General features: G+C 37.8%; 3 protein-coding genes and 1 pseudogene across 3 annotated transcripts; all 4 read right to left on the bottom strand.

Moving 5' to 3' along the window:
- Positions 1-1,430: 1,430 nt before the first annotated feature.
- On the bottom strand, positions 1,431-2,877 carry LOC125219493 (heat stress transcription factor B-4-like). The gene is made up of 2 exons (XM_048121481.1): positions 2,399-2,877; positions 1,431-2,321 (listed from the first exon to the last, which is right to left on the bottom strand). The coding sequence occupies exons 1-2, from the start codon at positions 2,645-2,647 to the stop codon at positions 1,695-1,697; spliced, it is 876 nt and encodes a 291-aa protein (XP_047977438.1). The 5' UTR covers positions 2,648-2,877; the 3' UTR covers positions 1,431-1,694.
- Positions 2,878-13,748: 10,871 nt separating this feature from the next.
- On the bottom strand, positions 13,749-16,125 carry LOC125217643 (annotated as a pseudogene).
- Positions 16,126-16,961: 836 nt separating this feature from the next.
- On the bottom strand, positions 16,962-19,450 carry LOC125222004 (subtilisin-like protease SBT3). The gene has a single exon (XM_048124376.1). It carries the CDS (start codon positions 19,441-19,443, stop codon positions 17,143-17,145), a length of 2,301 nt encoding a protein of 766 aa, XP_047980333.1. The 5' UTR covers positions 19,444-19,450; the 3' UTR covers positions 16,962-17,142.
- A 546-nt stretch (positions 19,451-19,996) lies between these two features.
- On the bottom strand, positions 19,997-22,337 carry LOC125220839 (subtilisin-like protease SBT3). Its single transcript, XM_048122974.1, has one exon. The coding sequence runs from the start codon at positions 22,289-22,291 to the stop codon at positions 19,997-19,999; it is 2,295 nt and encodes a 764-aa protein (XP_047978931.1). The 5' UTR covers positions 22,292-22,337.
- Between the last annotated feature and the right edge of the window lie 558 nt (positions 22,338-22,895).

Genomic DNA, 22,895 nt, shown 5'->3' on the forward strand with positions numbered 1-22,895 from the left:
CGTTTTCGTGGACACCCACAAAATAAGACAAGAAATGGAAGTACTTATCTAGGTGTGCCAAGATACTAGGTGTTAGGGTTTTTTTATTCTATTTATTTTTATCTATTTATTTTATTTTAATATAAAACCAAATCACCCACGACCAAGATTTTTCCAATCTAACGTTCCTACACTTTTTTCCCCACACTAGTTCTTCTTCTTGGTTCTTTCTCGAAATTGGGATTTAAAAAACCCAGCATTTAGTAATTAGTAGTACTTGAAGTAAAGCAAAAGGTAGCAGAGAAATGGGTGGTCAAACTTTCCATTGAAACTTTGCCTTTATGTTGTTTTTGGACAAAGGAACAACGAAAGTTGGGATCTTTAGCAAAGGTTGTTTTGAATCATTCAAGAAATATACACTCACTACACACATTTACCCAATATACCTAACAGTCAACTTTCTCTCTCTTTATCTTCTTGTATTTCATGGCTAGCTGGCTCACTGTAATTAATTATTTTTGTTTTTTCCTTTTACTTTCCTCCAACTAATGTATGATTTGAATTCAACCCCAATCACAATTTATATAGTACTACTAGTTGTTAACTCTTCACTAATTTATTTAATTTCATTCGATAACAATATACTACTCTAAGGTGTCACATTTTTTTATCCATGACTTTTTTAGGCAACAATATTTCGTGGTCTTGAAATCATAAAAAATCGATGGCTTTTTGTGCAAAAGCGTCCGTCGTCAAAATTAAATCGCATAAAACTATCTGGCCGAAACTAAAATCTCGAACTTGAAATTTAGAAAATCCCTAATCTCGTCCGCCACAAAGATCTTTTTTTTGTGTACGCCCTAGCTATTTGTGGAATAGTGATTAGGGTTTTCTTTAACATAAGTGGAAGATATTTTTGTTTGGGGTGGGATGTATGAGGATTGAAAGGAAGGTGTTAAAGAGATGGATCAGATACTTAAAGTAGGAAAAGAAAAAGGTTTCCTGTTGATGAGAAGGAGTATAGAAGCAGCCTTGATAGCTACATCTCAAACCACATTTTTAGTAGTTTCTTACCACATTTCGCTTTCATAGAATATTACACCACTCCCTTTTCTTCTTATTACATTTATCCATTATGTATCTATGCACTCACTTTTTTCTGTTTTTTTTCCTTTTGTTTTCTTCTCTGTGTTTTTTCCCCACTTTCTCGTTTGTTTCTCCATTTTGTGGGGTTAATTAATTCTCTTTTTTTCACGATTAATATATTGGCAGTGTACGTATGATACATTGATTCATGATTGATCATATCAGACAAGAACAAAAAACAAGAAATTTTTTTGCCATTAAAGCCAGACTGCAAATTTATGAGTTTTCTCCTCAGCTCCAGATTCTCTCTCTCCATCTTTCTTCATGTTAGCATTAATTAATGTGACAGAAACAAGAACCAGAAAGATAGGAATTAAATGCTGGATTATTGAGAAACACACTACAAAGAGAGAAATATCCATTGAGCTAAACCAAAAAAAAGACAGTCTTGATCTGATTAAAACCTTAATTTGATCTTCTCTCTCCCTCTAAATGGAAAACCCACCTGCAACATAATACCATGCCTACAATTCTATGTACAGAAACATTTTTTTCCCATCTCAAGATTCGGTTTCTGCTTCAAGATTCACGAGCACTAAATAATACTAATAAAAATCTAATCTTTATTGCTAACTCATGAGATTGAGGCCTAAATCATCCTTGTCGATCACCAACCTCGGCTTGTTTGATGAATTAAACTCGGAATGCAGACGTTTCTTGGACTGCAGCGGCACCCCAAACAGCTTGGTGCGGTAGGGCTCGGACTCTTTCTTGCCGGAGCTCAGCAGATTCAGCTCGCTCGACGGCGGCTTGGAGTTGCAGAGGAAGAGAGAGGGGGTGAATGAGTTGCTGGGCGCCACGGGCTTCACGTGATTCTGCACGAAGTAGATTATGTCGTTGTAGAGCTTCCTCATGTGGGCTAATTCCGACATCAGCATGTGGTTGCTCCGCCGCAGCCGCTCGTTGTCTTCCGACAGCGCGGTGATTGCGGCGATCGGAGGCGGCGGCGGAGGGGGAGGGGGAGAGGAGTATTGCTGCTGCTCGTCGGAATCGGGTGGGGAAATGCTGACGCGGGAAGGGTAAGGGAAGAATGCTGGGTGGCTGAGGTGGTGGTGGTGGTGATTGCCGCCGGCGTCGATTGACATTTGCGGCTGAGACGTGCGGCGGCGGTGGATCTCGCACAGCAAGTGCTTCTCCCCCTTCTTGAAGAAATCGTTGGCGAATTCCCACCTGTCCGGCACGATTTTTCTGAAACCCTAGATTCCATAAATAGGGTTTAATTAAAAATTGCTGAAGATTAAAAAAAAAAAAAAAAAAACCCAGTGAAAATTACATAGGTGTTGAGTTGGCGGACGAAGCTGGAGAAGTTGTTGTGCTTGAAGTAGTTGGGGAGGAGGTCGCGGGCGAACTCCGGGGGGCGCCAGACGACGAAGGTGGTGTCGTCTTCGCCCCAGGAGACGATGTGGTCGGTGGAGGGATCATCGACCAGCTGGTAGGTCTTGCTGAGGAATGGGGCAGGGACTGATTTTTGAGAATCTAGTGACAGCATTATGCTCTCGCAATTCTCTAGCATTGCCGCCATACCACTAGATTTCTTTCTTTCTTTTTCTTGAGAGTGAGGGTTTTGAGTGGAAGTGTAGTAAATTTGTATGCTGATTTTGGGGTTTTGTTTGGGTGGGGGGGATTTTGATTTTTTTATTTGGAAAGAAGACCTCGGGTATGTAGAGAGAGAGGAATATGTGTCTGTCTGTCTAGAACTGTGGAAATAAGGGCCTTTCAAGACACACCCGTGATGGCTCCTCTTTCTCTCTCTTGATATATGCATATTAGATTGGAGATGAAGGTGGGGGTGTGTTTCTTTTTCACTGTCTTTTTTCTGAGGAAAAAGAAGACCTTTATTATCTTGGTTTTATTTGTTTTGACACTCATATACTGCTCTACACTCCCACTTTTTCAACTTCAATATTTTTTGTATTCTTTTGTACTAGTATCTCATGTATCCTTGTCGGTTGATTAATGGATTGGATAAATTTCTCTATAAGTTTAATTCGAGAACACTCAAACAGATCAAACTCGTGAACTATTATTAATAGAAAGATGTGATAATTTGATCCATCACATATAAAGCCTTTTTACACTAATTCTAAGACATAAGGAGTTAAAGTAAAAGAAAACAAAAAATCTAAGAATATTCTTAACAGATAGGGCTGTATTTTTAACAAATTAGAAATTAGACTTGCTAAATATTGATATTAATGAACTAGCTAGCAGTTGATACTTGGTAGTGTCATTTTTTCCTAAAAAAAGCACTACATTTTTCATTTTGTGTACAATCTATTTGATAGGACCAAAATGAGTTGGGTCTATACATAGACGAATTCAATTTATGGAATATTATTATGTAAATATATAGTAGTATAAAATAAAAGTCTATTTTTGGGAAAAAAGATACTTTATTCTTAGACCATTTTTACATATCCATGCAACTCAGAGTTGGGAATTTACTACAGTCAAAATTCAAGAAATGGAAGAAAGAAGAAAAGTGAAGATAGCTAATTCACTTGAAACGAGTCCATTTTGTAGCTTTCCTTTTGTTGTGTAATGGGTTGGAACAATGGACACACACAGAGAGACCATTATATTTCCGAATCCCATCATTTTCTACTCCTACTGCTGCTGGTTCTTTTGCAGATTATATAAGGAAAAGCCACACATCGTATTATGTGATGGGAGTTAAAGCCTGTGGGAGTCATAAAACTAATATTTATTTATTATTATTTATGTATATCTTCTTCTTCTTCTCTTCTTCACAATCCCAAACTTCAATACAGCATCACTGCATCATGCACATAAGACATATATACCTCTGCACACTCCATCTTTCTTGCTGTCTTGTTGTTTTTTCTGCCCTAACCACACACACTCCCATGGACCATTTCCATGTGATCGATGCTTCCATCTCTCTTTTCCTTTTGCTTTTCATTTTCCTCACTTATTATATTAATAATAATAAATTTATGTAGTACTAGTATATATTGAAAAAGATGAGACCAATTAATAAACTTACATGACCTTTTTATATAGTCGACGAAGTTGAAAAAGTCACAAACTCATAATTACCTTAATTTTGTACAAAATTTACAAAATAGGATGAGGAGTTATCGAACTCGTAGATAGATTTTGACTATATATCATGGATCGTTTAAAGGGCAAATACGTCATTTTATTGTTTTTCCGTATTATATTTTAATTTCCATTTGATTCGCCATGGTCTCTAGACCTTGTACAAATAATGAGGATTATTATTGTTTTCATAGCAAGATTTTGATTTTGATAATTATAAAAATCCTTATTCATAAGAATGTGACAACACACGTATAATAATATCATGTAACTTAAAAACACGAGCATGTTATAAATTTAATTTGAGTATCACACACGATTCCCTTTTTCTCCCATGAGTGGCATAAAAAGTTTAGTCATTGATTACTAATATATTTTCTTTGTCACAATTATGAAAATGATGATGAGTAATGATATGAACACCGATTAATATAGATCGTTGGATTTGGGGTTGAAGATTGTGATCATCATAAGGTGCAAAAGTTGTGACTGTTCATCTAGTTTCCCACGCCAATGATGATTATTATTTGTATCTTTTTGCAGCTTGTTTTTGATTGTTCTTTTCATCGATCTATCATCTAAAACAATGTTACCTTATTTAGTGGGACTTTCCCAAAAGTGCTTTCTTGAATTTGCAGTTATACATCACAATATTCCTCTCTTTTTTTCTATCGAGCTACCTACTTGGTATGGTACCTTTAATTTGCTTATTATGTTGTCACCACTTGAAAAAGTATTGGCCTTTTTTATTTTTTACGTATTCTAAAAGTTGAGTGAAATTTATGGACGAAAAATATCAACGATGAACATTATTGATCCGGTAATTAGGGGAAAATACTTAGAAATTAATGACGGATGGAGGTTGGATTGGGGTCGACCAACCTCATTGCAAACTCTGATGGCTGGATTTTTTTTTATAAATTCGGTACTTGGAGTTGCTATCGATTCTCTACAGTGCAACAATTATGCCCTAACCCTTGTATTGCATGAAAAAACTGGAAAAAGGAGAAATAAATTTACTTTGATCTAGAGAAAATTAATTGGAAATAAATTCTTTTGTCATTACACCAAAGTTGGATGGAAATGTCTTATATTTTTATAGGTAAATACTTCACCGGGTACTTTTATGATGAATATAAATATTCTTTAAATTGGCCGAGTTGATATGTGTGTGATTTTTTGAGATGAAAAGGGATATGTTGTCTTAGCGAGTAGGACTGAAGTTATAGAGTTCTACAACATTGACGAAAGATGATTCGAATGTAGCCCTTCCGCAGAATATTGCCAATTTGTACTTATAATTTGATTAGGAGATTTTATGGTGGAGTAATATAGATTTGGATTCCTACAATGGATTACACGATAATTTGATTAGCACTTCATATCATCCATATATATATTTTCATTCTTAAATTTTGTAACCATCTTGGTCACTTATTATATAGTAATCCAAATTTGTACAGATAAATTTTTACGTTGTGTTATTATATTTAAGTTTATAAAATCATGCCTCTTTCTAGAAAAACAAACAAACTATGGTACCTCTATCTACAAAATTTGAAAATTAAATAATAATATCCCAAAACATGGCAGAATCAAGTAACGTTGATTAGCTTCAAGTCCCAATATCCGATAATCCAAAATAGAAATAAAAATAGTGGTACTCCTATTAAATTAAAGTAATCTCATAATAACTGTTTGAAAAGACTTCTTAAAATTTTCCTCTCTACACTTTCTTCATCTAGCTAGTTTTCACACACACACACACACACACTGTCCATTCTGCATTCTCTGCACAAATTATCAGCGGCTGGCATGGAAGCAGCCCCCCCTCTTTTCTTATCAACTTCTATTATAAGCTTTGCATGTACTTTTATGCTTATTTTTATGTGTATATATACTACAATTTTAATATACTCCAATAGTAGTTCCTAATGGATTCTCCCTTGTTTCACCACAAGTATATTTTGGACAAGTTCTCCTCTTGAGTGTGTGAAGTGATATAAGTTTAATTGTCTCATATTTATGGATTGTGTGATTAGAATTTGACAAGTAATTTCCTAGGCTATTTAATGACTCCACTTAATAAGCCCAATAAATTGCACCAATTCTAAGACTAATTCTAGTGACAAATTCGTATGAAATATTATACTCCCTCCGTCCCGGAGTATTAGACTCGCTTCTTTTGGGCACATGATTTAAGGAATTGATATTTAAATAGTTAAAATGGAGAGAGTAAAGTATGAGAGAGGGAAAAAGTAGGGGAGAGAAGAGAGAAAAAAGTAGGTGGAGAATAAAATAAGATAGATGCTTTTTGCTAAAAAAGGAAATGAGTCTAATATGTTGGGACATTCCAAAAAGAAAAGTTGGTCTAATACCTTGAGACGGAGGGAGTAGTACAGTACTATGAGCTAAAATTGAATGCATAAGGTGATGCCAAATTGTCTCTTGTGGAGGGCACAAGAACAAATGCGTCAATCAAAATACAGATTAATATATGTCTTTGATTGGACTCACCATTAGTCAGTCAAATATGGAATACACAATCCATCTCAACTTTTCCACACATTTTTTTTCCTAAATTAATGCATGAAAGTTCAGGCATATTCAAATTCTTGTAAAACATTCTATTGCAATATGAGAAAGATAAATCCACATAAAATTAAATAAACACTTATTTACTCGTATCAATCTTTCAAGTATATCCTGTGCATGTACACGAATTGATGAATTAATGTGAAAATAGTAAAGGAAATTTGATTTGAAAATTAAAGTTATAGTAGTAGATATGTAAATGAAGATTCTATTCCATGAATAGTGAATACTAGTCCTTCTCAGATGACCACCGCCAACACTCTCTTAACATAATAATCAAATTATTGTATAGTTTTTATAATAATAATAATAATAATAATAATAATAATAATAATAATAATAATAATAATAATAATAATAATAATAATAATAATAATAATAATAGCATTATGAGAATTTCAAGGAGAGACAGCCTAGAACTCACACCCAACACTGATCAAACTTTGCTCTTAAATCAAGACAAATCTTGAGAAGTGAGAAATCCCCCCACCCACCCTCTCTATCTCTTTCAGACACACACATGCTCGCACACATTTAAAAATATAAAATGGTGGTAGACTACACTCTCAGGCCTTACTCTTCAAACCATAGCTAATGCAGTTCTCTCACCACCCTTGTATATAATGATGACACATAACGTATTTAATTAACCAAATACCATGAAAGGTGAGACTAATAATCATGAGATTATTCATATAAGATTAAATTATGAGATTATTTTAGTTGGAGGGGGGAGACTATGACTAATTATCATGAGACTATCCATCTAGGATTAAGTTGTAGGGTTCTATCTTATGAACCAAACATGATACATATTTAATCATGGGATTTAATCTTGGCAACCGAACACCCCCAAAGAGTATTTCGATTATAATTTCGATTATAACTTAATTAGAGGAATTTTAATTTATAGAAATTTATAGGTTTCATTTTAAAACCAATTGATAATAAAAAGGGATACTCATAAAACTTACATTGATTTGAGTTCTCCCTTTATATAGGTTATATTTTATTTGAGTTTTAATTGTCAAAACATGATGCACTTATACTCTTATTAGTGCATTTCTAGCGCTATAAAATAATCTTATTGTAAAGATTTCATATCATCGAATACAATATTAATCAATCAAACTCCAAAGCTCTCTAACTATAGAGCCATGATTTTTTGATAGGAAGCTCTCTTATTCAATTATCGAAACCGCAATTTTGTCTCCCTAACCTAAGTATTATTAGATCAACGTCTATATATATACACGAAAAATAGGGCAAAAAAATAAAAATTACTCCATAAAAGATAAGTACTCCTCCGTCCCACATTTGGAGTCACTTATTGTTATGGCTCGGGTTTTAATAAAGAGTTGAAGTGTGTAATAAATAAAGTGAGATGGTAGAGTGTGTAATAAATGAAGTGAGATGGTAGAATTGGTTGAAGGTGAGTCCCTTTTGACTTTTGATTTTTGTTTTGATTTATTTTAATAGAGATAATGCATTTTTATGTAATTTTGATGAAAAATGGGGTAAAATTGTATGACCAAATATAGAACATTCTAAAAGTAACTCTTAAACTGAGATGGACTTTTATGGTAAAAAGTGACTCTTAATCTGGGACGGAGGGAGTACATGGCATGGAAGAGGGAGGACAAGGTACAAGTTTTCTTTTATGTCTCTTTGTCAACTTCTGTTTTGTCCAATATGATGGAGCTTTCTGCAGGGAGGACTTGAGCTAGTAGTAGTACTAATTTTAATATCACTTGATTATATTAAAAAAATATTGCCCATTTTGCAATTCTCAGGGCATCCTTAACCCTCCCGGATTTGGGCCGCAAGTCCCCTCCACTTCATCATTTCCTCAAATTTGAGATTCCAGGCCACAACTCCATTAACCCCGCAGGCCACAACTATTCATTTGCACTATTCACAACTACAACATATTTTAATCGTAAAATAGAATATGTTGAACAATTAAAACCGGGAAAATTCATTGTTCAGTCGAAAAATAGAAAATTAAAAATTCGAGGAAAATTTTTTACAAATCCTAGAAAAAAAATTTATTAAGACCTAGAAAATAAAAATTACATCCTAGAAAAAATATTAAAATAATTTAGAGGATAGAAATGGAGAAATTGGTGGAAGAATGTTGAAGAAATGGATATAATAAAATGGCAAAAAAATCAAAAAAAGAAAAAAAAAAAATTTTTGGGGGTTTGCGGCCCGTCCCGATGCATATAACCCTGAGCCGGGCCGGACCCCGGGAGCGGCCCAGGGACGGAACTGCGGCCCCGGGACCGTCCCGGGCCGTGACTCTCCCCCCTCCAACGCTGAAATCGGGCCGGGACTCGCGAGTTGCGGCCCTGCCCAGTAGCTTTAAGGATGCTCTTAGAATCTCAACATAGATCATATATACAATCTTCATTACTGGTACGGTGAGTAATTATCTGTGTTTTATTCTATAGATCATTTTATAGATAAAAAATGAGTAGTACTCCCTCCGTCCGCAAATAGGAGTCCCGGTTGGCCATTTTCATCCGTCCGCCATTAGGAGTCCCGATTAGACATTTTATCTTGGGAGTATAAAAAATGACCCCACTTTTCCCTTAATTTAGAAGCTGTAATTAATTTTAATCCACTTTGATTGCAAACAATAATATAAATGGGTCTCACATTCCACTATCACACACTTAAATTATTACACTCAAACTTTTCTTAAAACCCCGCATCCAACTCAACTGGGACTCCTATTCGCGGACGGAGGGAGTAAGTATTTTGTTACATTAAAAGGTTTTTGAACTATTTTAATGGAGTATATGCAAAATTATAGCAATGAAGAGACATATATGATTACAGGTGGCCATATTTTTGTTTTTAATTTGTTGAGATTTGTCGTGTCGATCTTAAATATATTTATGTACTATACATATACAGTGAGACTGAATTTGATATCAGCTGCATTAATGATCTTTGAATTTATATGTGCATCAATTATTCTTCATTTCAAATTTGTGTTTGCAAATTGAATAAATATCGACAGATCAAAGTGCATAAGCTTTGTACTTGTACACCAACTTAGATCAAAGTGCATAAGCTTTGTACTTGTACACCAACTTAATTCAACATACAAATGATACAATCTACATTTGTACGTATACATACCTCCTATTTATCCATTTTAACCAAGTATAGCAATTAATATAACCTACAAATTTAATACGAAATTCAAGATTTGTCATTTACCGACAAATTATCCAATTCATACTACCATTCAAATAGTTTGATACCAAGTTTTACATTTATATTTTAATACAAAAAGACTGAAAAATATATGGCGAAAAAATGAAATTTTAACTTGGAATAGTACTCTCCAGGCAAAAGTTGCTTTACTGGAAATCAATAAAGGAAAGAGTTTGTAAAAGCAGCTTCTATAAAGATAAAATTAAATTAATTAAATTAGATTAATATATATGTGTAAATTGGAGTTTTAGTACATTAGATCCATGGGTGATTCCTCTCAATCACTTAAAGAAAACCCCGATTTCAACACTCTTATAGAATGTAGTATAAAAAGAAGAGAAGTCTCCTTCATCATTTTTATTCCTTCATTCCCTTTTATCTTCATTATTCACAAATTAATTATTAAGGGAAACTTACGAATTAATTTATGAAAATAATATACTTTGTATAACACTTTGTTCAATAGTCTAACTTGAACGATTCAACTCAACACTTTGTTTATTTGAATTTGATTGTGTCAAGACTCTAAAATTTGGAATTAGATTTGTAAATTAGTCTCTGTATTAACTCTACAATATTCTATGCAATTAACCAAACATGGCTAATTAAAAGTTGAAAGAAAATGAGAGACAAAAACAAAAAAGAAAAGTGACGGATTAGTCACAAAATGACAAGAGAAAACAAAGAAAAAATTGGATAACATATGCAAGAGGGGAACAAAAAGGCTGTTAGATCACATGCATATCACCTTCTTTCTTTCTCTTGCCTTTCTGTTTCTCTTCTTTTTATACCGTGTAATAAAATACTAATTTAATACTCGAATTCAAGAAAGAAACTGATTTAATCTAAAAATTAAATGATTAATGATTATGATTGAATCATTGATCGAATCATTCTGATTTTTCCAAATGATTTTAACACAACATAGCACATATAGATTATAGAGAGCTTAGAGTTGAAAATGATTTGTTCCAACACTTCTATGGTCGCATACTCTTCTTTGTAAAAAGATACACCTTCAATTTCCAATTTAATATTATTTTAATTTGGAAAAAGGAATTGCCAATTTTTTTTGTAATTAAAGATGTAATATATTTTATTTTACAATATATTTTGCATGGAGTTTTTTAACTAAAATAATCTACGTGTTACAAAATAACTTTATTTTAGAGAAAAGAGGAATTTCCAAATTTTCTCTCTCTGGCTGGTAAGTAGATTTGAATATTGGGCCCTTCTACATGATTTTCAGAATTATCTTTCATGCAATAGTGAAGACCCACAGATCTGACGTCCATTTTTTACTTGCAAAAAGTAGCATTATAGTAGTAATTTGCTTACCAATAATTCAAAACACAAAAAAGTGTATGTAATAGTATGAATTCTATTTTATAGATTTTTTAAGGTTTTTCTTTTGATTGGGGCAATGAACATCTCATGATCATATAATTAATAAGAACATTTTCTTCTCTATTTTACCACACGTTGCAATTGATTTTGGTTTGTAAAGTTCTTGATATGATTCTCGAGATTTTTATTAATTATCATCACATTACTTTTTCATGAGTAGCATATCCCTTATCAAAATACACATACATCATAAACTTTTAATAACAAATTCTTATATACACAATAGTTTCTCGAATTTTTGTTAACAAAGATAATAGACTCTACAACTAGGCAAAATTTCTGTATGGAGAAACTGCATGTTCTCAACATCTCGTTTAATCTAAGTTAGCTTTATTTTTAATTTATCTATTTAATTTATTTTAATATCTTAAAATTTATTATTGACGTCTATTAATTTTATAAGTTATATAAAAAATTAAAATTTGATTTTTCAATTTTCTGAATAACTTAAAAATAAATAAAAAAACAAATTGTGCTTTCATTTTTGTATAACTTGCCAAAATTAATGGCATTAATAATAATTTTAAATTATTAGAAATCAATGATTTTTTTTTCTCTCTCGGTATATTTGCGTAATGTCCGACCACTACAACACAAAGAAAAAGGCAAAAATCATGGCTTTAATCAAATCACCGAATTAGGAAAGCAATTGTTGAATTTTAGTAGTTTCGTGACACAATTGACAGTTTACCACGCTCCTAAATCCGATTAGAAAGGGCACGTTACACGTAAATCGAGCCTTCTTTATTAATTTAATATATAAATAAAACAAACTCTTAAACCAAAAACCAAAACCAACAAAAAAATTATACATCAGATTATCCTTGTATACTATGTACAAACAATTACGTACTACTCCCTCCGACAGTAATAGAGGCATTTCAATTTCCGCACTCGTTTTGGAAAAATGATATTAAATATTTAAAATGGAGAAAGAGTAAAGTAAGAGAGATAATAATGTAGAGAAGAGTCTTATATACAATATTATTTCTGTTACTTTACTTTTTCTCCACTTTTTCTCTTAAAATGAGTGCGCAAAATGAAATGCCTCTATTACTGTGGAATGGAGGGAGTATAATTTACCAAAAATATAATGATGGTAGTGGAGCTCAGGTGTTATTGGATGGTCAAAATCAAATGTAACATCTCATTTTGTGGTAGGAAAATTGAATGAAATCGAAAGTGTTTTTGGTGTCAGAGTATATATATGGATTCGAGAACAAAAACCCACACAGATCTCGATGGGATTGGGAGTTCATACACTTATACAAAAGTGGTAGATAACCTTTAAATCCAACGTAGAAAAAGGAGACTTTTGCTTTTTCTATCATCATCAATAAACCCTTCCTATAAAACATTTTCTTTTTCATCAATTCGAAAAAATTATCTGTCCAAAATAGCGGTAAATGTTACAAATTCTAGTTTATGGTACGTTTAAGCACATGCGTGCGTGCTTAACGCATTAAGCCCGTCGCTACAGTCACCTAAGCATGTAACTATTTCACAGTCATGGGCGTAGCCAGCTTATGAGGACGTGGGGCGAATGCCCAGTTATACTAAGTGTCCTTCTTAAATACATAATTTTTTTTTAATATATTATTGTATTTTTGTCCCTTCTCAAATAAGATTCTGGTTACGCTCCTATTCCACGTGTATACGTGCTTAACAGCTTAAGCATACTCTTCGTCAAGGTAATGGAGGATCGATACGCGACATGTATTTTTAATCTAAAATCTGATTTATATGATATGTGAAAATCGTAAGCTTTTCCAACATGTCTGATATGTGATTGAAAAATGAGTTGTGTTCTATCAATCTCCAACGTGTCAAATTTTTATAGTTTGACTATTTTAATTTTTATGAAAGTTGATGCGTTTGTTTTGTATTCTTAAAACCGAAGCCCAAAAGGCCCAAAACCATTACTAGGTGAGAAGCCCAATCCGAAAATTGAAAAGTTTAATCAACCCCCAAACTCATCCGGTTCATTGATTTAAATAAAGGGTGATGCGTAGCAACAGATGCATAATTGAAAATCTCTAATTTTGGAATCACAACCTCAGCTAGCTCGTATGAATGGTGAATGAATGAGAGTGAAAGCGCCATGCGATGCTTAATCCAACTTCTAGAGTAAGAAACTATGTACTGTTTTGTGTCTGTCAGCTGCTTGAAGAAATGCCTGAATCGGATAATTTGTGTACAATTGTGTGCAGAGTATTTCAACTCCGTAGACGAACACGTTTTTCCATATACTCGAATTGAAACTGCTCTTCAGATTAATATATGTACATTAGCTTTTTCTCATTGAGTTGATTTTTTTTTTAAACTGTCAATCTGATTATTCAAACTGTTACATTATTCGAATAGTGCACAATGAACAAAAGCATGGAATGCATTTTTGCTATTAAAAAAGGCTAGCAGAAACTAATCATCATTGTCGAGCCTAGGATAGACCACAATGGGGCTTCTGACTGTGTGCTTGCCATTCACTTCAATCCAAGTGAGTGAGCCATCTGCTGTCTCGAGCTCGATCTCGCTGATACTCGTGTAACGAATAGTCACGGAATAGCTTTGCTTGTCATATTTCTTCCTGAAAACTAATGTCTCTGGTGATATTATGACTGTGGCATTCTTTGGTTCTTCCACCTTGACTTTGTATGTAGCTGCTCTGTTCCCTACGTTTGTGAGTGTTCTCTTGAACTGAGCTGTGGTTGTTCTGTTTTCTTCAGTTTCGTACTGAAACATAAAAGATGGGTAGTTCAAGTCCGAGGACGGGTTTGAGCAGTTGTAACTTGATCTGATGATGGTACGAGTTTGTTCGGAGGTGAAATTCATGGAACAGACAAGATTGACGTGATCTTGCACTGTTGCATCATAAACGAGACCGGGGTCAAGTGCACGGTTTGGATCAACTTGCCCTGCTCCCATGCCTAAAGGGGTAGCAAGACGATAGTTGAATGCCATGTCCTTGATCGGCTGGTTGGTGTTATCCAGTGGATTTGCCGTGGTCATCATCGCAGACTGGATGGCTGCAGGGCTCCACTCGGGATGTGCGGCTTTGAGGAGTGCAGCAATACCAGATATATGAGGGCAAGCCATTGAAGTTCCAGACAGAAGGGTATAGTCGCTTGCAAGAAATATGTTTCTCCCGATACTAGCTTCAGACGAATAAGGATTATATGCTGCTAAGATGAGGACTCCCGGAGCCATTATATCGGACTCACGACGAGGAAGCTGAAAGGGCCGGAGCAGCTCTCGGCTCGGTTCCAAGAATGGTCTGTTGGAAATCAATACTCGCAGTGGGCGTATTATCTGATGATGCGTAACTGACCACAGCCTCTGCTTCCGAGGGGGTGATCACGACTCCGGGAAAAGGAAATTGGGTGGATCTTAGAATACTCGTATCTTCAGAAATGATGATTGCTGCTCGGACATTCGACTGGGACAGATAACTCATCAAGGAAGAAAAATCTATGCTTTCGAAAGTGATATTGCATATGATGATGCTCTGCTCAGGAGCCTCCGCTAGTAACTCACTAGAGCTGCAGGCAGACAGAGTCTCGTTGTAAACCACAGGCAAGTTTCTGACCACGGCTCTCGCCGGAAACATAGTCCAACCGGTGATGGTTTTGCCATTTCCGAGAGTCAGTGTGCCGGTGAACCATCGGTCAACCGTCCCCGACGCAACGATCACCGCCCACGGGATACCTTCGAGCAGCGTTGCAGCACCTGGTCCTCGGTTTCCTGCTGAGACAGAGACAAGGATGCCCTTCTCCCTCGCACCGAATCCTGCTATTGCAATCGGATTCTCGTACAGATTCGTACGGCGGTAGCTCAGAGAAATCGACAGTATGTCAACTCCATCAGCCACTGCTTGATCAATGCCGGCAAGCACGTCAGATTCGACACTCCCCGTCTCCCAACCAGTTACCTTATATGCAGCCAGACGAGCGCGAGGAGCTACTCCTCGCGCTCTTCCACTTGCATAACCGAAGAAGGACACGTCATCGACGTAGCTCCCTGCTGCCGTGGATGCCACATGAGTGCCATGACCAGACTCATCCCTCGCCGAGTTCATAGTGATGTTGACATCAGGATTGCTAGCTCGAGATCCTTCGTTGAAGTATCTTGCTCCAATGAGTTTCTTGTTGCAGTGCGACGAATTGAATTGGTCGCCTGCCTGGCATATCCCCTTCCACCTCGCCGGGATCTCAGTCATCCCGTCATCGTTGAAACTCGGGCTCTCCGGCCAAATCCCCGTGTCCACAACCCCGATGATCACGTCCTTTCCATACTGGGATGCCGGCCACAGCCCCGTTGCAGTGTTCAGAGACAAGAACTTGTACGTATGAGTAGTGTCGAGCGTCACAACATCATCGGGATAAGCTGAGAGGAAGCCCGGCGACTTCTTCAGAGCTGAAACTTCAGATTCCGACATTACTGCCGAGAAACCGTGGAAGGCGTTGTCGTAAGTGTGGACGAGCCTTGGCTCGGATCCATTGCCGTGGAGCCGAGCTGCGGATTTAAGAAGGTAAGAATACCAGTAATGATGAGTGGAGAATGCCTTAGGCATGAAAGATTTATCCATGTGTACAATGTATGTTGATCTCTCTGCTGAAACAAGCAAAGACCAACATACCAGAATCAATAAAACTGCCTGAAACAGCTCCATTTTCTTGTTTGGAGCTTGAGAAATGCAGTTCAGATTTCTTGATTCTAACAGAAAATGCCTTTCTTGTTATTTATTTTAAAAAATCTGCTGAATTATTGCACCTTATCTAATTTTGTTCGTGCTGAGTCATTGGTCATTAAAGAATTCCTTAAGCATTACTCGAGATTGGTGATGTGCCTTTGTTAAGTCAAAGTCTGCTGTTTTGCATTAAGTGCAAGAAACAAGAAGTGGAAAATATTGCTGTTTTTCAAACTTTTTTATTTAATATTACCACTAGGCATTATTACATTCTTCTTTTTGCTGATCATAATTGGATTACATTTTAGATTTTGCTAGAGATACGTTTGGGTGAGTATTTTATTTGTTTCCTTCGCAGACCTGAAACGTATCTAAAATGACTTTCCAAAATGTTCTTTTTGTAAATGACAACTTACGAAATAAAAACTGGGGTATGTATAATGACAATTGACAAATGTTATGATAGTATATAGAAAAACTTTATACTCTGACTATTCTCCTCCATATTGATCAATGATAAATTGGGTAGCATGTCAATGTCACTGAATTAATGCATGGTCTCTACTTCAAAAGTGGAGGTCAGTGTTCGATCTTTATAAATCTATTAAAAACTTCACAAAACTTAAGAAGGCAAAAATGAACTTAGGCAATAAATATGACATTACTATCAAGCTTGTTTGGTTGATTGAAATGTAAACTAATATTCCCTGTTCTCACAAAAAACTGTCTCATTTGTATAGTATTTTGTGATTTCTTGCGTATAATCTTTTCCCCATTTCTTCAATTTATGAGTGATTTGGCCACAATCTTTAGGAGTTGAAAAGGAGTAAACAGGAATGAGGTTCCTAGTCTAGAGTAATCAATATATGCTTTTGAAAATTTTTATTCATAGCAAAGGACTGAACACATGAAATGCTCCAGCATTTGTTGAAAACTTCATTTTACATTCTCAAATCTCTGAGTTGAAGTGTGAATGAGACTGAAACAATACGAATGATTTCACCACGATTTTCCTTGCAGCTTGATTGTAGTTCTCTTCAACCCGATGGCTCTGCTGGCGTCACCACAACGGGGCTCCTCACGGTGTGGTTGCCATTTTGCTCGATCCAAGTGATTGATCCATGGTTGATGACATACTCCTCATAAGTCTGGTATCGAATAGTCAAAGAGTAGCTACGCTTTTCATTTTTCTTGCGAAAGATTAATCGCTCCGGAGATACTGTAATCACTGTGTCCTTTGGCTTTTTCACCTTAACTTTGTATGTAGCTCTGCCTTCTCCTACATTTGTGACAGTCCTCCGGAACCTCTGAGTTTTAAGTGTCCTCGATTCCTGTGGGTCGTACAGCGCCACAAAGGCGGGATAGTTAAGATCAGTGGACGGGGAAGAGCAGTTGTAGCTCGACCTTAGGATGGTCTGAGTTTGCTCACGCGTGTAATTCAAGGCGCAGACAAGGTTCACGTAGTCTTGTGGAAATGCGTCGTATATGAGGCCTGGATCAAGTGCACGGTTCGGATCAACTTGTCCTGCGCCCATGCCTAGAGGCGTGGCAGCATCATAGTCATTACCCATATCTTTGATGGGCTTCCCAGTGTTGTCGAGTGGATTTGCAGTTGTCATCATTGCTGATCTGATAGCTGCAGGGCTCCATTTCGGATGTATGCTTTTCAAAAGGGCAGCGACTCCAGAAATGTGTGGACATGCCATTGATGTTCCCGACTCCAAATTGTAATCACTCGACAATGCTATGTTGGTGCCAATGCTAGCCGTGGGCGTGTTAGGATTGTAGGCTGCTAATATCAACACCCCTGGTGCCATTATGTCAGGCTTCAGAATCCCCGGATAGCTTCGTGCTGGACCTCTCGATGAGGATGTGGACACAGCTGGAGCAGGCCGTGGCTTAGGTCCCAGAATCGTGTGCTGGAATTGGATGGTGGCAGTAGCTTGTGAGCTTCTTGAGGCGTATCTGATCACATCTTTTCCTTCTTTTGGTGTAATGACTACACCAGGGAGAGGAAAAGACGTGGATCGGAGTACACCAGTGTCATCAGAAACGAAAACAACGGCATGGATGTTTGATTCTGTCACATACGTAATCTGATCTTCGAGCTCTGGAGTTTCAAAAGATTCAACACAGATGATGATGCTATCAGATGGAGCTTCTCTCAACACCTCAGTTGAGTTACAAGCTGATAAGGTTTCATTGTAGACGAGAGGCGAGTTTCTAACCGTGGCACGTGCAGGAAACATCGTCCACCCTGTGATGCTCACTCCATTCCCTAATGTCAGCTCCCCGGAGAACCAACGATCAACGGTTCCTGATGCCACGATGACGGCCCAAGGGATCCCCTCGAGCACAGTTCCAAAGCTTGGACCCCGGTTCCCTGCTGAAACAGAAACGAGGATGCCCTTCTCCATCGCTCCAAATGCAGCGATGGCGATTGGATTCTCGTAGAGATCAATGGTAAGGTAACTCAAGGAGATGGACAGGACATCGACACCATCTGCAACAGCCTGGTCGATACCTGCAAGAGCATCAGACTCGTAGGCCCCTTCATCCCAGAGGACCTTGTATATAGCCAGTCTAGCCCGGGGTGCCACCCCTCTTGCTGTCCCGGGAGCATAGCCGAAGAACGAAGCTCCCTCTACCTGACTCCCAGCTGCTATGGACGCCACATGCGTGCCATGGCCGAAAATATCCCTCGTAGAGTTCATGCTTATCTTGACATCAGGACTGGCTGCCAAAACCCCTTGATTGAAAAATCTTGCTCCAATGATCTTTTTATTACAATGTGATGAGTTAAAATCCTGACCGGCCTGACACGTTCCCTTCCACCGCGCAGGGATTTGAGGGAGGCCCTCGTCTCTGAAACTCGGGCTCTCTGGCCAGATTCCAGTGTCTACCACACCAATGATCACGTCCTCCCCATACTTGGATTCCGGCCATATGCCGGAGGCAGTGTTCAATCCAAGAAACTTGTGTGTGTGTGTCGTGTCAGGTACAATAGGCTTATCCTTGTGAGCTGAAATGAAGCCAGGTGAGTTCCTTAAGGACTCCAGCTCATTCTCAGACAACACTGCTGTGAATCCATGGAACGCGTTGCCGTATGTGTGGACAAGCTTCGCCTCTCGATGGTGGTGGATTTCTGATGCTTCGACATTCATTGCTCTCATGGAGTTTATGGTAGTGGAGTACCAATGGTGGCAACTGGAGTAGGCCTTGGGCATGGAGGATTTGTCCATGTGGATAATGTAAGTGGATCTTTGTGATGAAGCATGATGGATCAAGAAAAGCGATGAGAGGAAAACTAGAGGTAATATCTGAATTTGAAACCTCATTTTTAGTCTGAATTTTTTCTTGTGTTGTTTGCTGGTTTTGTAGATTAGGATATGTAGTGGAACTGGTTGTTACACATATTGTTTAGTTTTTTTTTAGTATTACCTAGTCATCTTCATGTGTGTTTCTCATTATTCAAATAATAAATTGACTGTGGAGAATAAAGTCACATGACCTTTGCCAAAAGAGGATAAAAAAGAAGCATCTTCACAGACAGAAGAATTATACAAATCATTGGCTTTAATAGAATCATAAATCTAATGGGATGCAAGTGGAATTTTGTTAATGAAAAGATTTTATAAATGTACAAGTGGTCATTTAAGTTTAGATTTTCAAGAAATAAATATATTGTGTTTATGTGGAATTAAAAAAAAATTAATCTTATAATTTGTGCTTGTGTGCCACATCAACTTCCCAATAATCCACTTAGCTCTTAAGTTTTAGCATCAATTTTTTTTTATCTTGTTCAAATGCTGCTTTTTATATCCTTATTATAAGGTTTACATTATTCAAATTTTCCCATAAAGGATAGCATGAAATACATTTCCTCTACAATCATTCATCATCACTGTGAGATTTAGGATGGACCACAATGGGACTTCTGACTGTATGCTTGCCATTCACTTCATTCCAAGTGAGCGAACCATCTGTGCTCTCGAGTTCGCCGCTACTCGTATATTGAATAGTCACACTATAGCTTATCTTATCATAATTCTTTCTGAAAAATAATGCATCTGGTGATACTTTAACTATGGAATTCGTTGGTGCTTTTACCTTGACTGCGTATGTGGCTGCTGCACGAACCCCTACGTTTGTGAGCGTCCTCTTGAACCGAGTTACAGTGGTTCTATTTTTTTCAACTTCATACAGGGCAATAAAAGACGGGTAGTTCAAGTCCGAGGATGGATTCGAGCAATTGTAACTTGATCTAATGATGGTGCGCGTGTGTTCCGGGGTTAAGTTCATGGAACAAACAAGATTGGCGTAATCTTGCAGTGTTGCATCGTAGATGAGGCCTGGATCGAGGGCCTGGTTTGGATTGACGTGCCCTGCTCCCATGCCTAAAGGGGTGGCCACTAGCTTGTTGAAGCCCGTGTCCTTGATTGGTTGGTTGGTATTATCAGTTGAAGTAGCAGTGGTCATCATGGCAGACTGGATAGCTGCAGGGCTCCACTCGGGATGTGCGGCTTTGAGAAGTGCAGCAATGCCGGAAATATGAGGGCAAGCCATTGAAGTTGCAGATGGAAGAGTGTAGTCACTTGGGAGGAATATGTTGTTCCCAATACTTGCTTCAGAGCCATGAGGATTGTTTGCTGCTAGAATGAGAACTCCGGGAGCCATTATGTCAGGCTTCAAGATCTTCCGGTAGCTCCGGCCAGGGCCTCTCGACGAGGAAGCTGACAGGGCCGGAGCAGCTCTTGCCTCCGTTCCAACGAGGGTCTTTTGGAAATCAATACTTGCTGTTGGGGTACAACATTTGGATGACGCGTAGCTGATCACGTCCTCTGCTTCCGAGGGTGTGATCACGACTCCGGGGAAAGGGAATGAGGGGGATCTCCGTATGCCCGTTTCTTCAGAAACGATGATGGCAGCTCGGACATTTGACCGGGAGAGATCTTTCATCAAGGTAGAAAAACTTGTGCTTTTATCAATGTTATTGCATATGATGATGCTGTGCTCAGGAGCCTCTACTAGTAAACTCGAGCTGCAGGGAGATGAAGTCTTGTTGTAAATAAGAGGCAAGTCTCTGACTATGGCTCTGGCTGGAAACATAGTCCATCCGGTGATGGTTTTTCCATTGCCGAGAGCCAATGTGCCACCGAACCACCGATCAATCGTCCCCGATGCCACGGTCACCGCCCACGGGATCCCTCCGAGCAGCGTTTCAGCACCTGGGCCTCGGTTTCCTGCTGAGACAGAGACAAAGATGCCCTTCTCCCTCGCGCCAAATCCTGCTATTGCGATCGGATGCTCATACAGATGAGTCCGGCGAGAGCTTAGCGAAATCGACAGTATGTCGACTCCATCCGCCACTGCTTGATCAATGCCAGCAAGCGCATCTGACTCATAGCTCCCACCTTGCCAACCAGCCACCTTGTATACAGCCAGTCGGGCGTGAGGGGCAACTCCTCTCGCCTGTCCACCCGCGTAACCGAAAAAGGAAACGCCGTCAACGTAGTTCCCTGCCGCCGTGGACGCCACGTGAGTGCCGTGACCGGACTCATCCCTCGCGGAGTTCATCATAATCTGGACATCAGGATTGGCAGCTCGAGCCCCCTGATTGAAATATCTTGCTCCGATGAGTTTCTTGTTGCAGTGCGACGAATTGAATCCGTCGCCTGCCTGGCATATCCCCTTCCACCCCACCGGAACCTTGGTCATCCCGTGATCGTCGAAACTTGGGCTCTCCGGCCAAATCCCCGAGTCCACGACCCCTATAACCACGTCCTTTCCGTACTGAGACGCCGGCCATATCCCCGTTGCAGTGTTGAGAGACAAGAACTTGTACGAGTGGGTCGTGTCGGGTGTCATGACATCGTCAGGATAAGCTGAGAGGAAGCCCGGTGACTTCTTCAGGACCGCAACTTCGGATTCCGACACCAACGCGGAGAAGCCGTGGAATGCATTGTCGTAGGTATGGACGAGCTTCGGGTTGGATTTGTCGTTGTTGAGCGATGTCCGATCCGTGGATTTTGCGGATCGGAGAAGGGAAGAATACCAATGGTGGTGAGTAGAGAATGCCTTAGGCATGAAAGACTTGTCCATGTGTACAATGTAGGTCGATCTGTCTGCTGAAACAAGCAGAAACAAAGAAAACAGAATCAAAGAAACTGTCTGAAACAGATTCATTTTGTTGTCTGAAGATTCATAGAATGATTACAGAAACTGTCTGAAATACCTCTATAAGATGATCTCTTTGCTTCAAACAGAATCTGCCTTCTTCTCATTTTTCCTTTTCAAACTTGATCAAAATTGAAGCTTATCTTCTTCAGTCGTTATCATATTTGTAACTTTAGTTGAGATTGGTGATAATTTTGTTTAATCAAGTTTTAAGTTGTTTCATTTAGTGCAACAAATATCAATTGATGCGAACAACTGGAAATTTTTTGATGGTTTCTTTTGTTTTTGGTTTGTTTTCTTTGGTTACTAAAACTATGTTTATCTTTCATTGAAATAGTTTAAAATCAGTATTGGTAAAATTATTCAGAGTTTCGTAGATCTAGAAAATTTTCAGGATTGGGACAGAATGGTTTTGACTTTTGATAATTGTCTTCCAGAATTATTTAGCTTTTATTCTGTCTCACACTTCACTTTTTGAACTCGTTTTGTAAAAATGGTTGTACTACTTTAAAGTTGAGTGAAAATAATATAGAAAAGATTATTCTTTACATTATTCTCTCGTTTACTTTATATTATTTCTACTTTAACTATTTTATATTATTTTTTTTCAAAA

This window comes from Salvia hispanica, chromosome 4 (genome assembly GCF_023119035.1).
Source record: "Salvia hispanica cultivar TCC Black 2014 chromosome 4, UniMelb_Shisp_WGS_1.0, whole genome shotgun sequence".
In the NCBI taxonomy this organism is placed as follows: Eukaryota; Viridiplantae; Streptophyta; class Magnoliopsida; order Lamiales; family Lamiaceae; genus Salvia; species Salvia hispanica.